Here is an 18,780-nt window from a genome sequence, read left to right as displayed (position 1 = left end):
TCTCTCACCCCTCCTCTCAGTGATTTCCAAGTGGTGAGCAGGGCAGCCTTTGGCCTCCTTAGTCTCTTCCTCTCTTCCTGTCTAGTGGTGTCTGTGCCCTCCCAATCCCAGCACAAAGCATCCAGCTAAGCAAGTCCCTACTTGATCCAATTAGAGCGCATGTCAGCAAATCCCCGCGAGGCAAACTGTTGTAGCCACCCCCTCCAGCGCCACTCCCCATTGATTATGCTGATACTAAAGGGTGTGTTTTTTGTCAAGGGGAAAGAAGATGGTGAAGCAGACATATGATCCACCCCAAGAAGATGATGCCATTGTGTTCTGCTCTTCTCAAGTATCTGCATTCATTTGTGTAATAACATAATACTGATGATAATGATGAGGATATATTATATATATACAGTATATATATATCTGAACAGATGAGGGGTAGAAATGTGTTATATTTCTTTATGGATATTTTGAGAATGCAATAGTGGGTGTCTAGTGGGAAATTAGCTTTTTCTTTTCCAGTCCAGTTATTTAAGATGATGAAACATAACTTAATTAATACTATAATAAGGTACTTTATTTTGCTGTCTAATTTGTCAGGCATACATAGTAAACTGGGGACATTGATCACAAACTGAACAATTCTTTTAATGGCATGCAAGTGTGACAGAAGGCCCCCAGAACAGCAATTAACTATTAACTGCAAAACTCGCCATCAAATCGGCCAGTGGTTTCCAAACGTTTTCTGCCAGGGACCCCTTTATAAGGGACATTGAAAGACCCCCAACAACCCCCAAACAAAAAAAATAGGGCGGTTCTTTTAGTTTTGAATTAATTGCTTTATAATATATAAACTAAAGTTTTTATTTATAAAATAAGTATATATCAGTTTACTTTTCCACTTAAATATGTTTACAAAATCAAATAAAACTTTAAAAAAACATGTAGTTTTTTAAACTTCAAACCATTTTATTTGCTGTCTCTCCGTCTCACTGTCTCCCTCCATCTCTTTGCCTCTTTGATGCACTAGTCCTCTCGTAACCTGAGCTGCACTGGGGGTGTGGTTTGAACACAACGCATGTCAGGTCTTCATGTTGGTTTCGTTTTTGTTTTTTACCGTTGTGGCAGTTTGGGAACCACTGGGCTAGTATCATGGAAGGACAATCCAAATGCCCATCCCCCCACAAAATGGGCTAATAGGCTGGAAGGACAATCCAATGTCTTTTTTGAAGAAGTCAGGGATTAAACAAGATGAAGACAGTCACAAAGGTCAGGTCAGCCACACACTGATCATTGACACTGCTGTGACCCTTTCCCCTTCGTGGACAGAATTAATACCAGTAATGGTATCTGCGGGAGAAGACTTCCTGTCAGGCGCTGAATTAGGGACCTGCATTGATTATCTTCTTAGCATTTTCATCCTGTATGGAGGCTTAAACGGTGACCAAAGAAAAGGATGAATAAATGAGCATGAGTGATTTAAAAATCATAGATCGCCTTGCAAAATAAATATTCAAAAGATAAAGTGCTTGTTACTATATTTGCACAGTTATTCATTTATATACTTATTTCACACATGTATGATCTCCCCTGGCTCTCATTGGCTGATATGTCCTAGTTGAAAAGGGGGGTAGGAGTATATTACTTAAGAATATTTTTTTTAAACCAAGAAACTCAACATTTGGCTACCAAAATAAAAATAATCAGGGTAGAATGATTTTTTGAACTTTTTGCTGTGTTCCTTTGCCTACAGGAGGTATCCACAGAGTCAAACTGGTCGCTGTAGTGAGACACAGAAAAGGTCTCTATTAAAGGGATATCTACATGGAAGGTGCACTCACATCAGAGCAAAATTTATGCATCGCGCTACGTTTTGCAAATGGTAGTTTTCTTTACATCAATGATGCAGAGCACTTTGGCAAGACAACAGTTTGTAGAGCTGTGAGGAAAGTTTCCCTCCCGGACACAAACCTCTTATGTCACACCGCGGTGAAATCGTCTGTTGTTTTACCCTGTTGGGCATTTTTGTCTTGTCATTTACGGTTTTATTTTGAAATAATAACTGCTCTCGTTTCAGGTCACTTACCCTTCCTCATGTGTCACCAGTCTGATTGTCTTCCCTGATTCCTGATTGTGTTCACCTGTTCCCCATTCCCCTCCATGTGTATCAATAGTCTGCGTCTCCCTTTGTCCTGTGCCAGTGTGTTCGTTGTTACCCATGAGGTCCACTTTGTCCAGCCACGCCACAGGTTCCCTTTGTTATTGTCCAGGATCTTCGGTCGGTCCAGCACCTTCACCTCTACTCAAGTTTTTTGATTTTGTTAAAGTTTTGTACCCTAGGTTTAGAAGCAAAGTTTAGCCCGCCTTTTACTCTGTCTGGAGGACCACAGCTGCATTAATGAAAAAAAAACGTACGTACCAAAAACCCTGCGCCTGCTTCCTGTTTTCCTCCTGGGCCTGACATCTTAGAAGCATCAAACAAGAATTCCACAGGATTGCAGGTGACTGATGTAGAAATCATTTATTCTATTATTTTAAAGTATGATGTACATTCTGCTACAACCTCAGAGTGGGGTCAGTAGCTTAATCAGCTGACATTTTGAAGGGCTCCCAAATGTGAGGATGCATGAATGGGACACATATTCCTATTACTGTGCCTGCATTAGATGAAGGGGACTATGAATAGAAAATTCTTTCACAGCATCAATATCCAGGTATGTGACCTTCCATCTTAAAAAATATGTACATTACGATACAACTCATGTAATTCTCTGCATTGTGAAGATCAAATGTGATGCAGCTTACCTCATCATAAATGAAGAAGTTCTGTGGCTCTGGCTCTCTGCATGATGCCCCGATCAATGTGTCCTTGGGCATGCCACTTTAGAGCATTTAACAGCATGGCTAATGAACAGGATGGACCCGATGGAGTGGTGGCACCTCTGCCCTGAATGTGTATGTATGTGGCGTAAAAGTGTTTTGAGTGGTCGCAGTCCCAGACAGGAGATATTCTAGTACAAGTCCATACACATTTACCATGAGGAAGACCAGCATCATAACCATAGCAAAGAAAACGACGCTTAGTTGATCATGTATAGGACACAGAGGCACAGGGAGAGAGGCCGAGCTAGAGGAGCTGGCTCATAATATCTGTCTGTTTTCACTGTGGCTTGATGGGACATTGGCAGCACAACTGTCCAGGAAACTCCAGATGAGAGGGTCAGAGGAGACCCCAACGTGGGCAAACCCACCACACAAACAGGCTGCTGTCTGCGGCGTGAGATGAGGCTGACCGCCCGGTGCTGGGGGCATCAGATGGTCCCGTTAACTACACCTCACGTCTCCGACATCCTCCATGGAATTTTTTACGATGGCTGAATTAACAAACAGACCGCAGAAATGTTGCTTAAACACCTAATTTCTCGCCTGAAAACGTCCTAAAATGACATTCCGTCCCTTGAATATGGCAGTATTTATAAACTTGGAAGAGAGAGAGAGAGAGAGAGAGAGAGAGAGAGAGAGAGAGAGAGAGAGAGAGAGAGAGAGAGAGAGAGAGAGAGAGAGAGAGAGAGAGAGAGAGAGAGAGAGAGAGAGAGAGAGAGAGAGAGAGAGAGAGAGAGAGAGGAGAGAGAGAGAGAGAGAGAGAGAGAGAGAGAGAGAGAGAGAGAGAGAGAGACTCAGTAGTTAAGTCCTAAACGTTAACAGGTTAACAGGTAGCAATGCCTGTGGAGTAGGGTGGTGCCAGTGGTCTGTCAAAGCAAAGAAACAAAAAAAAGGACCCTGAACTTCTCTATTCCTCTAAACCTACCTACCACAATCTAACCTATCACACCACTTATATAAACTGCTACAATACACTGGGTGACAGCCACTGGCTTCTAACCTAGTGTGTCTAACAGAGGTTTTTCCTACGGGTGTATGTAGACCCCAGGGTATCTTACCTAGCCCTGCTCCACAGTGCTCTTAGGGTAAGTACATAAAACAGTTTTAACAAACAACATAAACCACATACATCTCAACGTTTCTCTCAATCTCTATCCCAACAACCTTCCCGCAAGCTCTCACAAACATTTATAGAGGAGAGCCGCACTGGATTGGCTGGAGAATCACCTGGCCACGCCCGCATCGTCAGCAGCAACTCACCACACCTGTGAAGAACAGATTGAAACAGAGACATGGGGAGGAGAAAACACAAACAGCAGTCGGCCGTAACACCTATAACGATTTATAAAGGGAAGTAAATTGCTTACTCAAACTCCATTGCATATGAATCGGAGTTGGAACCACCCCTTCTGTTCAGGCGTTGGTGACCGACTGTTGCAGGACGGCAGTGACATTCCGGGAAGACCTTCAAAGTGAGCGGGGCACCAGTAACGATGACACACTAAGCCCTCTACAGTCCACCCTGAAGTTATTCAACGACTTCCATTACAATAAAAGGATTGTATACAGATATCCCTTGTGCTCTCTGTGTCCTGGGCATTCTGAATCTAAAGAGGGGCCACACAGCTGACATCTCCACTCACTACATTTGTGCAGACACACACACGCACATTTTTCAACCCGAATCTAATTACCATACATAAATCAACTCCCACATGACCGCTTGGTTTGACCCAGCTGGCCTGTTCCTCACCCCTAGGAGGTGGAAATCAAAGAATCCTTTTTAAAACATACTATGTTGATGGAGAATGAAGAGCTTGCAGTTCTTGTGATTCGAGCAGCGGTAGTTTTCAAATTCCATTTGAATGATATTCATTTTGTAATTTGCAAGAATATTATTATTGATTAAATCATGTACTGTCAAGATAAAGATCAGGCTGTATTATTACATTATTTTTCTTAGAATTCCAGTGTAGCAACAGTAGGATTTCTTTTTACATCCAAACATCTCCAAAAACTCTGAAGCATTGTTTAATTCAAAAGTCAACGTTTATTTATGAAAAGTAATTGAAATCATTTAATAATCAAGTACTTCTCTGTAACAAGTATTCTGCTTCAATGCACATTTGGCCAACAGCAACATTTTCCCTGCTTTCGGAAGGACGTTCAAAACACCGTCACCTGCCTTGAAAAGATTCCTTTTTATATTTCTTGGCATTACTGAGGTGTCGATTTGCATGCTTTACATTGTCTACTAAAATCAATCTCTCCAATAATGTTTTCTTGTCTCACCTAACAATCTGTGTGAAACCAGTTTCCCTCATTTTTTATTTAGACGCAGATATTCCCTTTGTTTATCGTATCCTTAAATATGTCAGTTAAATATGACACATTAAACACTGCTTGTAAAACTGTAAAGATGCTCACACATATAAACAAATAGTTATCGTAATCAAAGTTAGTAATGTGGTTTCACAGTGTTAGCATAACTCAACTCCATGTGATCCTGAAATCCAGTGGTAAGCCATGTGTAAAGCATTTAGACTTGCAATGGAATCACCTTTAAAGTAGATATGATCAACATGTTAATAAACCAATCCTTATTTCCACATCCAACATGATCGTCCTTTGGAGCGCTGTCTGTCTTTCAGATGAATATAATTCATCAATATGAACAAGGTCTACATTCTGTTTTTCACTTCTGAGATCTCAGGGTTTGTGTCTGACATCTTTACATAAAGAACTGAGCCAGGAGGTTAGCGATGCCCAGAATAATCAGGAAACTGTGGAAGAGGACTGAGGGCCAGCGAAGAAGCCCCTGCCTTCTCCGCGAGATCATGTGGACTAAGGCAGGGAAGACAAACACTAAGGCCAAGCCACATGTAGCTCCAGAAAACCTGAACAGAGAGACAGAGTTGGCATCAGTACAGTTTTAGTTTTTAGTAGTTTCACAACAAGTTAGCTTGTTCGTTCAACTCCGTGGTGCCCAAACCCGTTCTGTCAGGGCCCAGTTTGGTGGATATTGGGACATTGTAAGACCCTCTCAACCGTCGACATGCACTGCAAGAGACTCCACTAAACTAATTAGTGGAGTCTACCTCTACAGCCACAGTCCCCATTAACAACATTAAATCAGTGAATTTATTTTCCATCATTAGTGGCTTTGCATGGTTATACACCATTACAAATACATACAAATTCAAACATACCTTATGATGGATCCAATATTGGGATAAAACCTGGCCATCAGGACACCAGCTCCAACGATTAATATGTTCAGTGCCAGAATGTGGAAGAAACTAAAAAAGAAAAAATGAAATCTATATATGCTGAAAGATTGAATACACACAAAAACTGTTCACCTCATTTAAGATAAAGCTTTGGATTTTGCACTTAGATAAACTGCTTTAGGCACTAACTATAAGCATTATCAAAGGGCTGGTCCAGGCTAACTTGAGCCGGCCCTTCGATAAACGGCTTTAGGCCCAGACTGCCGGATTTCTGAGAACACTGAAAATGTCATTAATTAATAATCACAAAATCAGCTTCATCTCCTCACAGGTTTCTATGGGTCTATCTATGTGGTCCTGCCTCCATTAGTCACATTACTATTACGGTTGACAAATGCAGATTAAAGACGTTGCTTATTGCCTGGAGTATTTTGTGCTTTCTGTCCACTATTCTAAAAAAATAATAATTCTAAAATCAGTATAATCCTGACAAATGGAAGCCACTTTTAGGTTTTGTCTTTTCCATCCAACAAGTTTAATATAAATCTTTAATATTTAAGAACTTTATGTCTGAATGATAATGTCCTTCAATGCTACCTTGGGTAATGGTTGCCAAAGATCTGGCCCATCACCTGGACCCGCACCAAGTATCCCAGCAGTGGGTAGACTGTGACCATCTGGAACAACAGGAAAGTCCGAGCCACAAACACCATCACATCACTGCTGGGGAAGTTATCTAGAAAATTCTGTAAGAGAGAAGGAAGCAGTGTTGACAGGCCTGTACGGAAACTAAAATTCTGGTACAATCAAGTGCTCAAAAACACCCAGATTCATTTCATGATTTTGTTCAGAACGTCAACGTAAGGGAGATTTATGATTCAAATGCTGAAGACTCTAACAATTTTGGAAAGGTTGTTCTGAGAGAAATGGTACTTTGATCAGCGTCTTCCGCTTTGTCTCACCTTTCTCTTCGTTGTGCCATTTTTAATTTATTTATGATTTGCCCCTTGCTTCGCTCAGAAAAAAATACACCACTTTAGGCACATTTTGTGGACAAATTTGCATATTATATTTACTAACTTGGAGGATTTTCAAATGGATTCGTGTATATTGTAGACAAGACTAATGTTTCAACTGTGTGTGTGGTTGTGGCTCGCTTTTGAACCAAATTCATACTCATAGTACACATTAATACTGCAAGGACTTGAAGCAACACAAAAGAATGGTTAATCTTACCGGTTCAATGCAGTCTTTGAATAGAGGAGGTGAAGGAAAGGAAGCAAAGATCAACACTCCAACATAGAGATAGGTCAGCCCCACTAGGAGATAGGCCACAGAAAGGTCTCGCACCTGAAAACATCAAAACACATCCACCGCAGGCTCAAAAACCCTTTACTTTCTTGTTTCAGGTACAAAAAAACATGTCGTCACTAGATATGGTTGATAGTTCAATTCAAGACTCCTTCCTTCCTGTTTGTGGATGAACGTAACAGACAACGACTAGAACTCACATAATTCACCAAAAGAAATTACTTAGTTAGAGAATGTTATGCAAACAGTCAGAAGACCAGACTAGAAAACTAATGCATACATTTGTGAAGGTGGGGAGGAGGACGAGTGCACAGGACTCACATTGTTCTCTTGGTGCTTGTTGCTCTTCATTAATGTGATGATACAGTTATGAATGAAGAAGGCCAGAGTGAGGACACCAGTGAACTGAGGGAAGAGAAGTCTGAACTCTGGAAGACAGAAAATATACATTTACTACTGTACAGAAACAAAACCGTTAACTAAAGAGATTTGTTTTATGCAAAACATCTATCTATGGCCGAGCTAGAGAGGATTTTGTTAGCTTTTACGGTTAAGAAAAATGACATTAGCAAAGTGCACAGCAGTCTAGTTCAGTAATTGTTAGTGTCTGAGGAGTTGACCAACATTAACATCCATATGCCAGCATTATCCATTAATAATATCAGCAGATACAGTAATAAACTGATGTTTGTCTAAAGCCTAGTTTATGGTTCTGCTTTTTCAGAGAAACACAATGACATGCACACGCAAGAGCCCCTTGCTCCTTTTCACCCCATCTTGCATCCTTAAACCTTAAAATTTTTCTAGACTAGAGTCAAAAACTACACAAGCATCACGCAGCCCGCCACACTGTAATTGGTCTGCTAACTACATCCTTTCAGGAGTCTCACATTTCCGGTTTCATAGCATGATAGAGAGATTATTAAAAGGAAGATCTTTTTACAAGGGAATGGATCAGATTGAAGAGCTTTTATCTCAGGAAATACATAAATATGACCACTGATACAACCAGTCATTGGCGGACTATAAGGACGCGCGGATGGCCTCCAATTCATGGAGGGAGATCTCCACAAACGTTGGTTTGCCGGTCGAGGGGTGAACAAAGTTGTGGAGGAAAATATGTCCACGAAAAAAATGCAATGAGAAGCAGCAGTGGTGATGATGCACGGGACAAAAAAAGTCAGATAAACAAACCAACAACTTCCACACACAAAGAAGTCAGTCTCTAGGTCGTCAACAAAATAAGTTATTCCACCTGGTGTTGGTGAAATGGTTTGCAACACACGCAAGAGTTTTAGAACCATGAATTGAAAAGAGTCCATTGACACAACTGCACATTAAGACGCAGATGCAGTACAATGCACCAGCCTTAACACACTAAAAACCTTAACACGGTGCTAATCATTTTAATGCAAAAAATACTGCTACGAAAGCAATATAATTTAATGATTGATGGTGAAGATATTAAAAGGGATGACTACCACAAAGTAACAGGAAAGACCCTTTACAATATGGACTGCATTCAAGTAGCAATCAAATCTTCAGGAGGTTTACCTGGAACATAAAACTGAGTCGTGTCAAACCAGTGGAACTCGAGGTGGAAGCCGAGGTGGACAGCTTTGATAGTGACCAGCGCGATCAGGTAGACCACTGATATGGTACCTACAGAAGATGGAGCATAAGAAGGAAAACAAGAGGCCTGTTTAACAAACCATGAAAATAACTAATATTTGAAGTTGACATCCAGCTGATCAGAGTCCACTCCGAGTTTCTTTACTATGACTCGATGTGTGCTCCAATACCATGATTTGACCTGGCAATTGATACAAGAAGCAAAGACATTGCTGTGTAGATAAAATGTCTACAGTCGTTGTTAGCATCCATCAGAGACAGGCATCATTTGACAAGTATGGAGGATAGAGCTTGAACCAAAGTGCGTCCTGTGAGGAGCTACAGAAGGCGCTTAGGTGTGTGAGACGTTAGTTCAGGACAACAATAAGACAATCTTAAAAACACTGTTATTTCATCGATTTTAACTTACCCAAGAAGGTGAACCTGGCAAAGAAGGAGGCTGAGCGGAAACAGAGCAGCGGCAGCAGCAGGGGGATGAGGTAGAGGGGGATGGTGTTGGTTTTGCTCCACCAGCGTTCAAAAGAGACATCAGAAGTTTCATTTCCGCTGTTACCAAGGAAAAGTTTTCCCATGGTGTGGTTCCCTGCAGGCTCAGTTTTTGGAAATGGACAGATGACTGGAGACAAAAATAAACAACCATCTCGACTGTCATTACACTTAAGATTGATGAAACAGTCAGTGATTTATTGAATGTTATATTAACAGTGATTAATTGAAATATTTAGAGTGGAGTACCCAAATGGGAAAACAATTTAGTAGTTATGAAATAAAAGCTGTGATGTGTGAGCAAGTAAGCAAAAGGGTAAAAGTAAAGATTGAATAAAGTCAGAGATTAAACTTCTGTCGGTTAAGAAACTAACCTTTTTCTGAGCCGTTGGTTCCAAATTCTAAATCAGACATGTTGACATTGTGTGCATAGTCTGAGGATGAAAAAGGAAACCAGAAGCTATTGCACATAGGAACAACCATCTCTGCAGAAAATAACCATCACCTCTGAGCGAGTGTTCTACACCATTCTAGTATCACGGTATTTATTTAGACCATTATAACATGTACATTGTTTATCAAGGATATCGGGTAAACTGACCGGGTGTGTGAGAGTTGGCACCAACAGTTTAAGAGATTTGTTCATAATTATAGGAGATTATTGTAAATGTTGATGAAATTATTTTATTTAGCGGCGTATTTATCACATCCCAACCCGTAGCTATTTTTAGTGTAGAACATAAATGTGCCACCAAGTTACCAAGGAATCCTATTTCATTAACTACATGCCACAATATGCTACAGAGACATGTTTCACAGTGCCAGATCATTTCCATTATTGAAGGTAGTCACCAGAGTGTTTGAACAGCTGCTGTAACATTCTAAATAGACCAAATAATGAAATCGACAAAACTGCATAATATAATTCAATTCTTCTTTTTTTGAATTGTGACTTACTGTAGATAAACTGTCCGCTGTTGTAGAGAAAATTGGACATGAGGACCCAGTAAACCACCATGGCTCCAATAAGTGACACCATCGAGAAGATCAAGCTGGACCACTGGCCAAACTTGCCAAAGTAGTACTTGCAAACATCAGGGAATTCCCAGTCGGATGCGTCCACGTAGGCTGGGGCAAACATGGAATGAAATAATTTTACAGGCATCTATTCAGTTATGTGCAAAGCAGCACATGTTGATGTTCTTAATGGTCATTGCTCTACAGTTAAATCTTTGACAAACTAATTTTAAATTATTTCAAAAGCAGTCTTTATACCGTCCCTTGTGGATTAGATGATACCAGAGTCACAGGTACAAGATGTACAAGCATGCAGACATATAGTCTGGAAAGTATTCGAAGCACTTCACTTTTTCCACATTTTGTTATGCAATAGCCTTATTCAAAAATTAAATTCATTTATTTTCCACAAAATTCAACACACAATGACCCAAAACTTAAACAAACACAAAATGATGTTCTGATCTCATATTTTACTGAATATTGGCAGATTGTTAACCACACTGATGGTTAACGTTAAACTGTGAAGTTACAAAGTGATCAACTCGGTAGGGATTAACAGTGGTCTGTTACACCACAAAGCGACAGTAACTTCACTGCCTCCTGGCACATAACCCACACAAGCAACATTTAACAACTTTGATATAATTGCTTCTCATTGTTTTTTATTCCCATGCATGTTGCCAGTAAGTGAGTAAGTATGGCAGTGGGAGTAAACACAGTGACCAGCTCAACTGCCAAGAGGCTGAATGCAGTAGCTCACTTTAAAAGAGGTTGCTTTTATTAGCATTATGATGCGATCAACCTACGCAAAAGTGACAAATCACGATTATATATCTTGCCAAATTTAATTAGACATGTCCAAGAATATTGCACTCTAGTAATACTAGTCCAGTAAAAATTCAGAGAAACTAATGGATGGGTGGAGAAAAAAAAAAACAATAACTTAGGGAGACTGCTTTACAAAATAACCAAGTAATTATTTAAACAATTGTTTGTATCAGAAACATCTAAATTGCCGTTGAAATCTTCATGTATTATCTATTCATAACTTTGAAATGTTCTCTTAATGTTTGACTTACGTATTGCCTTTGGTGATTTGAGGACAATGTAACAGCAGTAGAGCATCAGCAGGCCAGTGAAGATGAGGATGAGGATCCCCAGAGTGAAGCCGGCCTATAGGGATCAAGACACAACTGACTGTTCTTAGCATTTATTCTGTAAGGCAAATTGACTGAGCAATTAATAATAACTAAGGGCAATGTGTTTTTAAATGGCTTTAAACAGGGAAGCCCTTGTGGTGTGTGGAAGTAAGCAAATCACCTGCTTCATACCCCAAGGTATGCTGAGTATAGACGTGCCCATCATCGTGTTCCATATAGCAAATCTGTCAGTCGGTAAAAGCAAAGTAGTAATGATAGCAGTTAACGACATCTACAAATAAAAGAACACGTTTCATGACCAGTTACTGGGCTTAGCTTACATGGTGATGATACTTGGGTTTTTAGAGGAGGGGTCGCTGCCGGTCACCTTGAAAGCTGTCCCCAGTGGGCTGTAGATGTAAAGCTCTTCCGGTCCAGGGATCACATGGTTAGGGGGACTCTGAGGAGGGGGGGGGGGGGGGGAGGGTGGAAGCAGCTAGATACTAAAGATCAAGTTCTAACAAGGACTGTAACATAAGCTTTTGAAAAATGATGCGAGGCACCCCGATAGAAGGGTAGTGGAAACACTGAAACGTTTGCATATTGGAACAGTACACAGTGAGCATGGAGAAGAGGCCGTTTTTAACTGAATACAAAATGTATTTTTGTAACTCGCCAGATATCAACAGAAATGTTAAGTGGGTATAATTTGGCTACCCTTTTTAGTGGGCCTTTATTCATTACAATTATGCATCACATATCAGTGTCATGCAACACTGCCTCTACAGCAGCTGTCAGTATGGTCATCGGGTGATGAAATAAAAGGTGATTGAATTTCTAGCACTGAATATTTATGCATCTGAATGTTTTTCCACATTAAAATACTGCAAAAAATTCTACCTAATAAAATATTCAGCCGCAAAAAAAATTATAGTTACAATATTCAGCCGCAAAAAAAATTATAGTTGCAATATTCAGACGCAAAAATAAATCATGGTTACAATATTCAGCCTAAAAAATAAATCATGGTTACAATATTCAGCCTCAAAAACAATGGTAGAGCAATCGATTCTAGATTCAAGATCAGGAGCGTGCGTCAAGCTAAAGGAGCGAGCACCCAAAACACCTTCGGCTTCGGATTGTAGCCATGTCCAATAATAACAGGGCTTTAACTCTTCTTTATGCCATCAGTGTGGCCACGTATGAAGAAATACATAAAAGAACATATAATGTTCACCCTGAACCAAACCGTTTGCTTGCCACTGACGATATACAACTTTATTACAAGTATACAAATCAGCTTAAATCCTATAAGCTTGGTTGGCCGGCGGTGTAGCGCAGCCACTTTGCGACACAACGTTATTTTGCTCGAAACGGTTCGCATCCCGTTTGTGGCGAACTTTTAATAAATGTTCTTTTATGTATTTCTTCATCCGTGGCAGTGACGTAGTGCTCACTTATGCAATCGTAATCGCTGCAATGGATATGGGATGCATTTTCAACATTTTCAACAATATGTTTGCAAATGTGTGACGACTCAAGTGACGGAGGCAGACAACACCTGCCTGCCGGGGGAAAACAAACACGCACCCGTAGCCAAACCAGTAGTTCAAAAACCAGTAGGTCCAAAAACCACTAGGCACGTAACACAGTCACTGAAAAACGGGTTCTCGTTTCACAACAGCTTGTCGAAGGATCTCAGCATCATTAAATGAATTCAAAACTAGAAGAAGAGGCGTATTGTGAGCGGCTGTACGCTCTCGTTTAACTTCCGTTTAGTTCATGTCCAATACAGTCTGTTAATGTACAAATGTCAGCTGTCTATTACGGAATCTTACAGACACAAACCACACTGATGGAATAAAGAAGAGTTAAATTATTATTGGACATGGCTACAAGCCGAAGCCGAAGGTGTTTTGGGTGCTCGCTCCTTTAGCTTGACGCACGCTCCTGATCTTGAATCTAGAATCGATTGCTCTACCTTAGTGTCCCGGATGTTGGTGTTTTCGCGGCTTTTTTGGGCTGAATATTGTAACCATGATGTATTTTTGCGGCTGAATGTTGTAACTATAATTTTCTTTGCGGCTGAATATTTTAACAGTGATTTTTTTTAGGTTGAATTTTTTGCAGTATTTTAATGTTGAAAAACATTCAGATACATAATTTCAATGCATAAATATTCAGTGCTAGAAATTCAATCACCTTTTTATTTCAACACCTGATGACACAGATTTACTTCCATATGTCAGTCAATCTCAATAAACTTCACTACAAAGTGAGATACCGAGCATTTGTTCTACAGAGAGCAGAAAATAAGGGACCGATGGAGTGATTCATACCTTACGTGAACACTTAATAAAATGGAGCCATTGCAGACGGCTGATGTGTATAACATCTTAGAAACTGACATTATGGCATCCTAAACAATTTAATGGTCTACTAGACCAATTATCACATGGCAAAGACCACTCAGTAGTTCCTGAAAGTGCGTTTGACAGCTGCCTCTGAATGTAACACAAAACAGTTTGAGGCCTCCCGGTCCGTGGTAACCGCCAGCCCATAGTAGCCCAAAAGAAGAAAACCACACATGCTGCACAATGCTGACATACAGCCATTGTGAAAGGTTTAAAGGAGACAGATTATTCCACTTTTTGAGCTTCTACAAATTAATTCAGGTGTCTGGCACATCTAAAACAACTCCTATGATTTGTTCTTCTCTCTAGAGAAATGTCATGCTTGAGTGACTGCGAATGAGATTCCATAACATTCTCTCGTAAATGGACTGTACTTGTGTTCTAGTCCTCAGACCACTCAAAGCACTTTAACACTACATGACATCATTCACCCATTCATACACTGATGACAGCAGCTACCATACAGCAGTCACTAACATTCACACACTGTAGTCACAGCTAGAGGAGCAATATTGCGTTGTCCAAGGACACAACGACATACAGGTTAGCAAGGCCTGGGATCGAACCACCAACCATCTGATTGGAGGACAACCGTGCTCCCCACTCACCCACAGTCACTATGAAATGAGAGTCTCTCTTACATGGCATTAAACACTGTTTACATCAGGCCATTGCAATGTTCATTTCTTCGTTTGGCACACCATACTTCTTACACCCTTTGAGAAGTGTAACATGGTCGCAACCTGAAACCTCATCATTAGATGGCACCAAATCTTACAATCCTAGACTCAGTCTCAAAATAGAGCTTTGTTTCTAGTTGATCCTCAAAAATCATTTCTAATGTGAGAGCCAATGATCACAATGAACAGTCCATATGCTTTAACATAGTGCATAGTAGTAATTGGACCTACCAGCAGTCTGTCAGAAGAGGCTGTCAGTCTGCTGTAGTATTGGACTCGGCTATTGAGGATGGCAGCCTCGGCAGAGACCCTCTCCTGCGGGTCATCGTCTACAATATTCCTGGGCTCAACGTGGAAAGGCCTAGAAGAAGCAGAAAAAAACAAAAACAAAGATCAAGTGATATCTATCGTGTTCAATACAGCAAATAAAATGTTAATATATCATGCTTGTTTAGTTTAAGGTAGAACATATTTACTTGCTTTGATGTTCTACCAACTCATCTCATTCGGTTTGTCTAAATATAACTGGACCGTCACCCAATCAGGCAGGTTTCAAAAGGAATTGCGTTGCAAAGCAAAGTGCATGTTTACTTTGTATCAGCGTTTTAAATTTCATGGCTGTGATAAAACAAGGAACATGGAAAGTCCGACTGTTTAGGTAATGTGTCTGAATGTGCAATGCATTTCTCCAAGGATTGATTACTTTGATTTGCTTAACACAGCTTAATCTCACTTTAAAATATGGGACCTTTAAAATCATGCAAAATAGACGTTTTACAAATGCAGCTTCGCAGTAAAACCAACAACGGCAGCTTCAGATTGACAGGTCACCACGTATTTATTCCAACTTAACAGTAAACCAAAATCTAGCTTAGTCATGAACTCTTTAACAAACTTAGAAGAACGCACAAATATCTTCTTTCAGGTGGCTAGCCAGCTCTCCTAATGGAGAGATCAGCTTCCGATGTGTACTTTGCTACACTGGAAGCAAATACTCTCCTGAGGGAGTGGGTGGAGCAATGTGAAGTACTCACCCAACGATGCATCAAAGCTACTCATTAATTAAAAGGGTTGAAATGGATTCGAGCTGTCAGACAACCACTAGTATGACTAGAGGTCTAATATAGAGCAGGGTCACTAAAATGTGAAGCGGCCCAGTTAGAGTTTCTCAAAGAAAAGGTCCAGAGGATCATAACGGGACTACTTAGTCTCATTAAATAGAGTTGTATCAATATTTGCATGTAATCAATACACGACTAACAAATCAAATGTACCATTCTAAAACTCCTTTGACAATATTTATTGTCACATAACAAATAACTGAACATGTGTGTGACTGCAAATATAAATAATGTTCTCCCAATTAAATAAAAGTAGGGCTGCATTTAAAAAAAATAATGAAATGTGAAAGAATGTTCAAATAAGCATCAATTCAGAAAAAATAAAAAATGAAGGGAAGCTAAGCTTTCCCCTTGTCTGCTTCACATTTGGACTTGACAGTCCCAGCTAATTATAAATCTAAAACACATTTTAACAATGGAACGGCTTAATAGAATATATATCCACTCTCCCACTTTTTTTAAGTAGGAGAATTAAGATCTATTTTTTCCTGCCAGGACTTTAAACCTGTACCGTTTAAACGGGTTCTGAACATATAAGATCAGTGTTTCCCCTACCATTAAAACAGCGGGGCGCCCTTGAAAAAGTGGAATAACATTATTTATTTATTTCCCCCACAATTCCGCTACATGTGTGCGCATATGTCTGTATATGCACACACATGTAAGAGCGGACATACATCCGGCCCGTAAGGAGTGCGTACGGCCCGCCAGATGTCAGCGCCCCCCCCTTATGGTTTAAATGCTCTACTGTCACGTTTAAGATCCGGGAGCGGATGGGACGGCTTCTGGGTCCGGATCAGGACCGCGGGCCGCCAGTTAGCGACCCCTGATAAAGAACCAAAGTAGTTATGCCGGCTATACGTCTAGTGCTTGTAAAACCTTGTTAATAAAGTTTGGGGATGCACGTGACTTACTGGGACTATCCGTCATACTTAATTTCCAGAAAGCTAGATAGTCACTGTGAAATACCTAACTGGATTGAAATTCACAACAACTGTTAATTTTAGGTTGGTGCCAGGGGGGGGAGACTACACACACACACAAACAAACAAAGGTGGTGCTGCTGGATAGTGCAAAGTGTGTAGTCTACCTTTTAGCCTTGAAGTCCAGCGAGTCTGTGGAGCCTCGGTTTGAGTAGGACTCTCCAGTCTGCTCTGGGCTCAGCAGAGGCCTGTTGTCTTCCTCCATGATACCGCTGATGTTCAGCTAAAGTCTCTTTATGCTCATCATCTGACTGGGAGCAAATAGGTTGTAAAATCTGTTTGTCACAGAGCAACTGTAAAACATTCTTTGTGAAGTATAGATGTTAACTGCAGTCCAATGTCGACATTGCGGCCGTGTGTGGTTTCTGACTAGTGAATGTGTTGTTCCCACCGGTTCCCACAATGCTGTGAAGATTTGTCACAGCAAACTTTCAAGCCACACGAAGCTGATTTTAATGCGGTAAAATGCGGTTTGGACATATCAACCTATTTACTTACCTGGGAATAAGAATGAGCGATTTCCTAGTTACCACTGGCTGCTAAGAATGTTAAACAAAAACATTTTAAGCAGTTAAAGGAGGCGACATGCTTATGAAATCATAACATACTGCATGTTGTACAGTACGTTTCAAGATCACGCATTTTCATCTTTGAAATGCTATACGTTGAATTATTTTGTTAAATGATTCAGAACAAAGGAAGACCTAGTTTTTTTAGTCAAATGTGATGATATATGAATTGGTTACTTGGTTATTTTAAACTTTTGCAACATTTGACCAACAAGATGAAGCTTCTCCTCTTCGTCCTTCTACGGGGCGCATTGAGTCAACCTGTATTAGGGCTCTGTGTGGCTAGTGCCTCGCTTCAACAGTGACGTCAGATAACCTCACCTCACGTGCTAATGTCAAACCAGACGTCGCGTGACTACACGGATAGTTCATTTAAAAGTGTTGAATTCACGTAATTGGACTAAAAGCTAGCATAGTTTGTGAAACGTAATGTTAGTCGTAGTAATGGAGATGTGAAAAGCCCCACTTAGGGTGGAAAACTTTCTGCTGGCTTCGCCCCCGAGTTTAGTTACTCAAAGAACGTTGGCCAACTAAAGGTTACCTTAAAGTAAGAAGAAACAGCCCGCTCACTCAGCTCAAACAGCCAACTAACTCGGGTCAGCACCCACACAGACGTTTAGCATGGTTAAGATTAACTCAAATCCGTACCTGCAGTGAAGCGCCCCTTCCTTTCGTCTTCAGCGCATCTCAGGTTTGCTGATTCAGCGAATGTTATAAGAAGCAAGTTGGTCTACGTAGTTTCAAAATGAAATTATAAAAGAAACACGCACACGGCGTCTGGTGGTAGAGTAAGCGTCTGCCACCCCAACCAAATGTATAATAGCTCAGGTGACCGTTCCCGTTGGTGGTATCTCATACAGGTGAAGTGGAATGGTAGAAGTTCTATTAGCAGCTAATGATGAACAACCCCGCTGCTTTTCCTTTTGTTATGACGGATGGTCTTCTTCTACTTCTTCCTTTTCCTGGTTAGGTCGTTTCTTCTTCGTGGTTTTGCAAAGAGCGTTAAACAGCATTACCGCCCCCTTCTGAACTACATTGGAAAGAACCACCTCGTTTTATGACTTTCTTAAGGACTAACTATAATGTAATAGTTTTCTAGTAGCTGCTTGTAACACAACAAAAACATTACAAACAAATCAAAAAGCACTAGCGCATTCCTGTAGTGTATTTTTTTCACTATAAGAAATTTAAAAATCAACAGACAATACAGGCAAAATATGAGGAAAGCATTGTCTATCAACATTCAATCTGTTAAGAAGCATCATATTAAAAGAAAACAACACAACGTGCCTAGAAGTATCATATAATTGGTATTGATGCTATG

At 40.4% G+C, this 18,780-nt stretch overlaps 2 protein-coding genes across 2 annotated transcripts in view; both read right to left on the bottom strand.

Moving 5' to 3' along the window:
- nrg1 (neuregulin 1) overlaps positions 1-87 on the bottom strand; it is a 36,344-nt gene extending 36,257 nt beyond the window's left edge. Inside the window, exon 1 of the mRNA XM_037484781.2 lies at positions 9-87. The gene's annotated coding sequence lies outside the window, so the exon portion shown is untranslated. The remainder of the gene's footprint in view (positions 1-8) is intronic.
- A 4,817-nt stretch (positions 88-4,904) lies between these two features.
- On the bottom strand, positions 4,905-18,460 carry slc38a9 (solute carrier family 38 member 9). Its single transcript, XM_037484795.2, has 15 exons — positions 18,105-18,460; positions 16,995-17,138; positions 15,015-15,144; positions 12,031-12,149; positions 11,871-11,934; positions 11,630-11,723; positions 10,488-10,658; positions 9,905-9,964; positions 9,454-9,660; positions 8,967-9,074; positions 7,734-7,840; positions 7,338-7,451; positions 6,699-6,847; positions 6,081-6,170; positions 4,905-5,768 (listed from the first exon to the last, which is right to left on the bottom strand). The coding sequence occupies exons 2-15, from the start codon at positions 17,090-17,092 to the stop codon at positions 5,603-5,605; spliced, it is 1,677 nt and encodes a 558-aa protein (XP_037340692.1). The 5' UTR covers positions 17,093-17,138; positions 18,105-18,460; the 3' UTR covers positions 4,905-5,602.
- Positions 18,461-18,780: the final 320 nt, after the last annotated feature.

The sequence above is a fragment of the Pungitius pungitius genome, chromosome 18 (genome assembly GCF_949316345.1).
Source record: "Pungitius pungitius chromosome 18, fPunPun2.1, whole genome shotgun sequence".
NCBI classification, from domain to species: Eukaryota; Metazoa; Chordata; class Actinopteri; order Perciformes; family Gasterosteidae; genus Pungitius; species Pungitius pungitius.
This window is presented reverse-complemented; position numbering and strand designations above follow the sequence as displayed.